Source organism: Larimichthys crocea, unplaced genomic scaffold, assembly GCF_000972845.2.
Source record: "Larimichthys crocea isolate SSNF unplaced genomic scaffold, L_crocea_2.0 scaffold148, whole genome shotgun sequence".
Taxonomy (NCBI): domain Eukaryota; kingdom Metazoa; phylum Chordata; class Actinopteri; family Sciaenidae; genus Larimichthys; species Larimichthys crocea.
This window is the reverse complement of record NW_020852030.1, coordinates 1502630-1511632: the sequence shown is the minus strand read 5'-3', so window position 1 is coordinate 1511632 and position 9003 is coordinate 1502630. Positions and strand designations below refer to the sequence as shown.

At 40.2% G+C, this 9003-nt stretch overlaps 1 protein-coding gene across 5 annotated transcripts in view; it reads right to left on the bottom strand.

Annotated features, from left to right (window-relative positions):
* LOC104937449 (polymeric immunoglobulin receptor-like) overlaps window positions 1-9003 on the bottom strand; it is a 38720-nt gene that overhangs the window by 22503 nt on the left and 7214 nt on the right. Inside the window, exons 5-8 of one of the 5 annotated variants that reach the window (XR_003461787.1) lie at window positions 8674-8826; window positions 8237-8373; window positions 6874-7984; window positions 5931-6442 (exon numbers count right to left, since the gene is read on the bottom strand). Coding sequence is in view for 3 of the 5 variants with exons in the window: in XM_027275607.1 (XP_027131408.1) it covers window positions 7910-7984; window positions 8237-8373; window positions 8674-8826 (365 nt within the window). In the remaining 2 variants the exon portion in view is untranslated. Of the gene's footprint in view, window positions 1-5930; window positions 7985-8184; window positions 8374-8673; window positions 8827-9003 lie in introns of those variants that run through there. The other 4 variants (XR_003461786.1, XM_027275607.1, XM_027275608.1 and 1 more) reach the window with 4 other exon arrangements.

The following is a 9003-nucleotide window of genomic DNA, read 5'->3' as shown; positions in this document are numbered from 1 at the left end:
TCAGTTTTTAACTATTTTAATTCACCTTTTAAATATTAACTCTTATCATCAGATGAATTACAGTTTTTTATACAAAAGTGCAAATTTCTTCATCAAAATTAAATTAGCTTAGCTTATGATTAGCTTAGCGGTTAGCATGACTCAGCATGAACATTAGCATTAGCATTCCAGCTAACGATCTTTTTCCAAACAATAAACTACGGTAAAAAGTGAACCAGAGTCATTTTTAATCAACACAGACCAACTTAACCTGAGTTTTATACACATAATGCATCTTTCTGTCTAAACGGCTACCGGGCTACAGGCTAACGGGATGCTAACTCACCGGCGGACGTTCTGCCGTTGTCCGCGCTCTTTATAACTCTTTTCTTTGTGTTTGCTTTGTTTTTATTCACTTTTGCTACGACTCCCTCGGTCTGGTCTGTTGCTGTTGGCTCGCGTCTCAGAGAGAAAAGGCGCGTTTTCCCCTCAGGTGAGACCTGAGCCAGGTTCAGGTATGTATCACTACAGGGGAACACTGCCACCTACTGGGGGTTTACCGGGTCTGTGTGTAAATGACAAATACTGGGTGATGACCTGATTTTTCATGCTGGTTACACTGATATAGTAGACTGACTCTATATCTTATAATTTAACTAACTTCGGACCGTACCTGACCCAATATGCCGCTCAGCTCCTGATACAGGCTAACAGTCACTCCCGCCTCGATTACTGCAACTCGCTCTTGGCTGGCCTACTGCTTGCGCGATCAAACCTTGCAATGGTCCAGAATGCCGCAGCGCGCTGGTTTTCAATCACCTAAAGGTCCCATGTCACCCCACTCTTCAGCGACCTGCACTGGCTGCCTGTAGCTGCCAGAATTAACACAAAGCTCTGCGCTAGCCTACAAAACCACCTCAGATCTGCCCCTGCCTATCTCAGCGTCTTACTAAAGGCTCACGTCCCGACCAGGGGCTACGCTCGCTCATACAAACCGTCTGTTGTACCCTCGCCTCTCGCAAAGCGAGGTCACTCTAATCTCTTCTCTGTGGTCGTCCCCAAATGGTGGAATGACCAACGGCTACTAGAACAGCAACATCCCTTTCTACCTTTAAAAAACTTGTAAAAACCTTTCTGTTTCCAGAATGCTTCCCTGCCTAACAAACTAACAAAACTAAAAACTACTCTGTGTCCTTTACACCTTTCTCAGCTTATGTCCTCTGTAAGTCGCTTTGGATAAAAGCGTCTGCTAAATGCAATGTAATGTATGTAATGTAATGTACTTTATTTTAGCTTACCTAAAAAGAATTTTGCTTTTAAGAAGTACTACATGATTATTATTAATGGAGTATATAGATCAGAAGATATTACAGATATGGGCAATAAGGCATGTGGCATTTTTTTTTTTTCATACTAAATGTTGTGCTAACGTTTTCTATGTTTTCTTAAGCTGCAGTACGCTGAGTTCTCAGGGCCAACATACAAACTGGACCTTGGGAACAATAACTATGTATTATTGTGTGTGTGAGCGCAGAGTAGTCTGGTCCTCGTCCATGGTGGCTGGATTGAGGTTCTGGTAGGTGGGAGTCTTCATGTATGTACTGCAGGACAGTTCTCATGTCGTAAACCTGAAACAAAAAACACCCGTCAAAAATATGGACACACCTTCTCAATCAAAGTTTTTTTAGTCATTTAAACTGAAGACATCCAAACTATGAAAAAACACATGGAGTTTGTGGGCAAACAAACAAAAAAATATTATATATTAGATTAGTAGCACTCCCTGCTATGGTAGCAGTGGTGTTTAAAATATGATGACAGACAGTAAGGAAAGTAATTATTTAAGTGGACTTGTGTAGGCTACAGGGTAGCCTCTACAGGACCTACATATAACTATAAATCACCTTAAAGGTGGCTAACACAGCCGTGTTGACTAAAGAAAAGAATCAGCATATGATGCTTTTTTTAGCAGATATATTAGGAACAGTATCAGTCTATCTAATGACAATCTTATGCACATCTTAGCCAACAGAGCAAACAAAGAGTTAAAGGAAGTCACCTCCATGTTTGTGCCGTCTGAGTTCCCTTGGTCCTCAAACCTGTGGAAGAGACAAATATTTTTCTGTTAATAATGTGTGTGATGTCTGAAGTGTGTAATGGGAAGAGATCAGGAGAAAGAGAATCGATCATAGCCAATCCCATATTTGGTGATGATTTTCTTTTTCTTGTTGCCTCACCATCAGTCTGTGTTTCTCTGAATACTATTATCATCAGTGCCAGCCCCATAATGATGATGACAGCGATGACAGAATCACAATCACGACCGCACACCCTGTGTGAGGTTGAAGAGAAGACAAAGTTTGTCTTAAAGACGCTTCTTCATTGAAGATGACGACATGGGGGACAAACTAAAAATATGCAAATCCTAAAACCAAAAGAGCATCGTCTGGGATCTTCTCTATAGTTCTAAACCTCATGGGTAATGTAGTTTTTATTCATTCAACATGTCTGGCTGAGGCTGAAAAACTAGAAGAAAAGACCAAAGAGATAAAACTTGTCCATTGTTGGCCTGCTGAGAGCTTTGCTGGATCTGGAAGGACACTTAAATGTTTTCAGTCAGACTAAGATCCATCAAATTGTGTGTGGATGTACCTGGAGATGGTGTTGTTCCAGTCTGCTGCTGGTCAGATGAGTGTTGTCAGTGTGGAGGATGATGGACTGGTGTTGTGTAAAGCCGATGGAGGTTTTGAGGTGGTTGATCTGCGAACAACCAAACACAAAGAAACAAAATGCTGTGTCAGCTAAACTGTTCTTTAGAGACACAAACAAACTTTTACATTTTCATTTTTTCATTCTGCTTTAAGTAGAAACTCCACACCTGGACAATGATGTTGAACTTCGGATGGGATCTAGTGATGATAAAGATATGTCCAGAAACAACGGTTACAGTCCAGAGTCAGACTTGTTCAGCTGTGTGATGCCACATACAGAGATCCTGCTGTAGAAGATCCTTTTAGAAATTCAAGCTGTACTGTCTTTTCTGAACTCTGACACCAGTTTTTCAACAAGAACGTCTTTTTTCTTCACATCCGTCCTTGCAGAAGTACTTCCTGTCTTCAGAGTTAGTAAAGGAGCATGAACTATGATATTTCCTCCAGGTCTCTTATAGATGGTTGTTACTTCTTCTTCATTTCATCCAGCTTTGCTGTTGAAAAGATGAACAATCCACAGTTAGCATCTTTAGTTCCTGAAGAAATCACAAATAATCCTGTTTCAGGTCTGATCTACAGTCACACTTGGAGCTGCTCAGGTCAGATAGGGAGGGACTTATAACAGATACCGATTGGCAGTTACAGTAGCCAACAGTGAGTGGGTGTTACACCCCCACCACTATACACAGCATCTAGCACTTTGACCTCTGAACCAGCAGTGTCCAGTCCAACAGTGAAACGCAGCGAACTCGACCGGCAGTGTCCAGTCTAACAGTGAACACAGCAGTCTATCGAGGTCGTTTTCTTGCCGGGTTTGGCTCCTGGCATCCCGGGCTGAGTCAGTTCATTAGCTACACGGCTGACCGAGTTAACCACAGTTAGTGCTTCACTGCTTATTAATGTTTCCATCATAAAGTCTGTAAATCACCTCTGTAGTGACGTTATTCCTGTCGGTCTAAGAGACAACTGTTAAATCAATGATGTCACATGAAAAGTATGACACACATTGTACACAACACCCAAGGTCGTGTGTTTTCATCTCTCAGCTTCTGTCACTGACTAAAATATTATTTCAAACTATCTGCAGCAGCTGTCAGTCAACAGTGAATCAAAAAACAAAGAACAACTCACCATCTACAACAGTGATTTTAAACTGCTCGTATGATGATCGTGATGATCGTGTTGTACCTGAACCACACCCGTACAGTCCAGAGTCAGACTTGGTCAGCTGTTGTGGTCACATACAGAAATCCTGCTCTGGATTCAATGCTGTATCTGCCACTCATGTTTGTCAAGATTTGTTTCAATAGAAGTCCTTTTCTTACATTCTTCTCTGCAGAAGAACTTCCAGCTTTCAGAATAAGAGCATTTAACTTTAACATTTCCTCCTTCAATTCTTCCATAGACAGTAAGGCATTGATGAGACCAGTGTTTTCATCCTGCAGAGCTGTTAAAAGATGAACAATCATTAGTTACTGTCTGCACTTCCTGTAAGATGCTGATCACATTAACACAGATCCACAGAGTCACACTGGGAGCTGCCCAGTTCAACCACAGACTTGACTGACAAACATGGACAGAAAGTGAAAGTCACTGTCTTGTTTCACATCTTGTCCTTTTTCAGCTTTGGATTTTCTTCTCATGTTTTTTGGTCCTTTTTTCTTTTTACAGGATTAATATATCTGTGCTGTCAACCAGAGACACAAACATATATCCCAGCACAAATTATAGCAGAGCAAACAGTAAAGGAGCAACAACAGAGCCAGAATGACGTGAAATATTGTCAGTTTAAAATGTTGCACTTAACGGTCCGATTTAAATATATAATCTTCATAACTCTGTTTTCATCACAACGATCAGTCTAAACACTTTTTCTTGTTGTTGTGGCTACAAGTTGCACAGGGTGTTTTATTTTGAAAATCTACAGGACACTATGGCTGTTTTCTGTTTTTAACTTCCAGCCAGCCGATGTGCTCTGTGCTGCTCGTCACAGCTGGCTGCAGCATCTGTCAAACATAGAAGAACCACACGAGCTGCTTTGGGACACTTCTGAAACTCATCGTGGTGTTTCATGTGGGATCACAATCATGATCTAGAACCAACGTGAGCACTCCCTGAACGTGCCGCGGCCGTGGCCTGTGGAATTGGCAGTAACCTGGAAGCATACGCCCGTGTATCAAGGCTAAAGTCTTTACCACGACAACCTGAGTTTTGGTTGCTGCATGTCGTCCTCCTCCTGAATTCCTACTATCTCCCACCTGTCTATCAAATACAGCCCCTCCCTCCCCGTTTACACAACTTCCTCTTTCAGCATCAGCTTATACTTATTAAATTACTTCACTGACTTCATTGCGTCACTGACAGACTTCCTGTGTACTCTGTTTCTGCCTGCTCCTTCTGCACAGAAATACATTTTAAAAGACAACTGTGGTTGTCCAACTCTTTTTTCAGTATTGCTCTTGGTTTTTGGTAATGCAGTAGAATTTTTCCAAGCACAGCATTTCAGACCATCAGGAGGAAAGGGACAAATATGAACTGTAGGTTAATGGACGGTGTGAGAGCGTGTGAAAAGGGTTACTTGCATGGGTCTCATGGTAATTGCGTAAAGGTGGAAGCCTTTGAACAAGTCAGTCAACTTAACGCAGTAGAAAGTCAGTAGCGGCAACATAAGCCCATGTAACGTGTTCTTTTGGGTAAAAACATCACTCTTATTTTGTGCCTTTATTTTATTTCCTCAAAACGTGCATTATTTAGAGGAAGTAAACTGGAAGTCAATGTTTTTGAGACTGTTCTGAACTCGGTTCATATTTTTTCAAGACTGTCCTAAAACATTAATACATCAATCATCAAGCAATACAGAAAACAAGTAAAAATGCTGTAATAACAAGAGAGTGACAGAAATACAACGTGAATGTACTCACAGAGGAAGAAGACGCAGATCAAAGTGTGACGGACGTTCATGATGACAAGGCGCTGAATGTTTCCTGTCGCCTCTCTTCCTTCTTAAGTGTCAAACCAGGAACTTCTTCACTTCTTTAAATGATGGAGTCCCTCCTCTAAACACAGCACACAGCTCTACTCTCCTCCCTCCTCCATCAGTCTACTGCACACGACTGCACCTCAGTTTATTTTTTTTGTAAAATCAGCCTGAAACTGATACGTTGTGTAGTATATTCAGTGGTGATGCAGCTGAAGATGTTTGAAGAGAAACTCCGCCGACACTGTCTTAGTCGTATAACAAGTTTATTACAATAAGTTCAGCATCGTAGCAAGTAAAACGTTACTTGGAGAGCTCCTGGCCGAATGATGAGAGACTCTCCTGATCTATGCGTTACAAACCCTTATATACGGTGGAGGTTATACAATACAATACAATACAATACAATACATGCAGTCTAAATAAACAATAGTATAAATCAGTGTAAGATAGGGACAGAAGAAAAGAGAGGCCCCTCCAATTTGCTCTTAACCTTTGACCTGAAATCTCTCCCTTAACCACGTCAAAGGAAACACACACAGGAAAAAACACTGTATGGGACTTGAGATACCCGATGACTCTCTTACTATATTTTACAACACAATCATCAACACTCCTGACAGCTCTTTGGTTCTTTGGTTCCCCTATCCAAATATCCTTAAAGTCAGGATGGACCAAAATAACAGCTAGCAGGCCAAACAATTATCTTGATGTAAAGCATATATATGTAATAGTACAAGCATTAGGATATAACTATGCATCTATGTGCAGACACCTCATATTCCCCCCTTCGGGACTACGCAGATAAACAGAATATTGACACACATGTTTACAATTTTGACAAATGATAATTCCTTTCAAAATAATCCATCAATCTGAGGCCCCTCTGCCTCAGGCAGCCACATATATTACTCCAATCCAATTAAAAGAGGAATTTCACTCATTCTATATAATGATATCAAATTAAGCAAATACATATGGAAACCTCAGCAGATAAAATCAAAACAATATCCACCTTCAGGCTAGTCAATCCATCGCACCATCCTATGGACCTGTCCCTGCCTATCCCCAAAGTCCCTAAAGGACTGAAAAAGAAATAAAAAACTGAGGTTCCAATATATTAGCCACAAAAGTGATAGGCTGGTGATATATATATATATAATAGTACAAGCATTAGGATATAACTATGCATCTATGTGCAGACACCTCAGTAGATAAGTCTGGGTATCATCTACATAACAGTGAAAAGCAATGAAAAAGCCTGAAAGACATGATTCTGAATGATTTTTCCTCAAAGAGACGTGGACCTAAAACTCTGTTTGTAACCATTCCCAAAATTCTGTTCTTGTCCAACCTCTTAGAGAAAGTGGTTTCACCTCAACTTTTAGCATTTATGTCATAACAACATATTTGACCCAGAACTTGCTGAATGGACTTTATGACCCAGCTGTCCTGAAAATGCCTCAGGATCCTCCAGGAGGATCTGGAATGTGTTATTGGGGATAAGAATAAGTGAAAAAGAGTGGATGGATGGAGGGTGGATATGTGTACTTAGGTGGTACTGTAGGATTTCTCTTCTACAACCTTTTCAAGTAGGCTTCTCAAAAAGACTTCTTGTTGCTCTTAAGATATATAAGATCTAGACACAAAGAAAGATAATACTTCTGTATTTAGGATAATAAATGTACTGATCAGTCATAACATTGTGAATAACACTGATTATCTCGTTATCATTGCGCCTGTCAGTGGGTGGGATATGCAAAAACATTTTGAACTGACGTGTTAGAAGCAGGAAAAATGGGCAAGTAGGAATGTTTATAGGAACACAACAGTGGGTTCAAGCTGTTGACTGTGGGATGAGCTGGACAAACAAGTCTGATCCACCACGCATCTTATAGGACTGCTGCAAACATCTTGGTGCCAGTTAGATAGATTCACAAATCAACTTAACAGTACAGATGTTAACATGCACAGTTACATTATAACTATATACTGATTGCACAGATTATTACATATTCATAAACTTTTCATATTACTGATTAAATTAAAAACCTGCCATGATCGTGATTTAAGTAATAACTTCATAAACATTTTTATTGTACAATGTTTTTACAGTGTGGTAGTCCTGGCTAAATCGTTCCATCACCACCATCACGTTAAACTGCTCAGTGTGTTAAACAAACACAGATCAAAGTTTAAACATAATTGGTGTGCTGTATGTGTGAGTGTAGCAGGTCTGCTCCTAATCCTTGCTGCTCTCGTTGGTGGAGTCTTCACAAGTGGAGGCCGGAGCCGAATTCTTATAGACGACAGGTAACTAAAAAAAGAAGATCGACAAGTTTAATAAGGTGGCAGGAAATTGTAGTATTTTTATCGTACTTTCATAAATGGAGTACAAGATCGACCAGCGGATTAGTGCAGTCTTAGCAGTAATGTGGACACTGTACTGGACTGTTGAGGAGAAGAGGGAGCTGAGCCAGAAGGCAAAGCTATGTCTATCCATGTTCCAACCCTCACCTATGATCATGTTTTTTTTTTATTGGGTCGTATAGAGTAGAGAGAAAATGACCTCCATGTTTCTGCTGTTTAAGGTGACGTGCCTCCTTGTCTTCCTTATGTAGAGGAGCAGCAGAACAGCGATCAACACACCAACCAAGGACACACATACAACCAGAGGCAAGAAGTAACCTGGATGATAGACTGGGACTAGAGAGGGACATAAGAAGGGTACACAAATGACTGAAATGTCTTACTATGAACTAAATAAAACAGAAAAATATCATGTTGTCTTGGCAACATGTTGTATGTGAACTTCCTCATACTTTACGTAATACTGATAAGAAAACAGCAAAGTTGTTTGTAAAGTTTAAGGGGAAATTTCAACATCATTCTTCTGTTTTTTTTATCACAACTGGATCAGTTCTGTTTTTCATTCTCTGGTAATTTCTCGTGTCTTTACACTTTGATAAAGTTCTATATAAATAAAGTTATTTTTATTACTATTACCTGTGAACTCTGTGGTTTCAGGAAAAGCTGATGACGGTGTGAAACTTCCTGAACTGGAGCTTAAACTTTGCGTTGGTGTTGTTGGTGTGGAGGCTGATGGGACTGGTGTTGTGAAAGGTCGATGAGTCCAGTTTGGTTTGGAAGTGGTCGCAGCTGTGAATAATTAAAAAACAATAAAATGACAAGATACTGAACGACATACAGAGAAATGCTACATTAACTTTTATTATTTATCAGGGATTAATAAGTATCTCTAATCTAATCTAATCTAATCTAATCTAATTACTTTTTTATAGACTCCAGGATGTGGCAGCCTACAGCTGTGCAGCT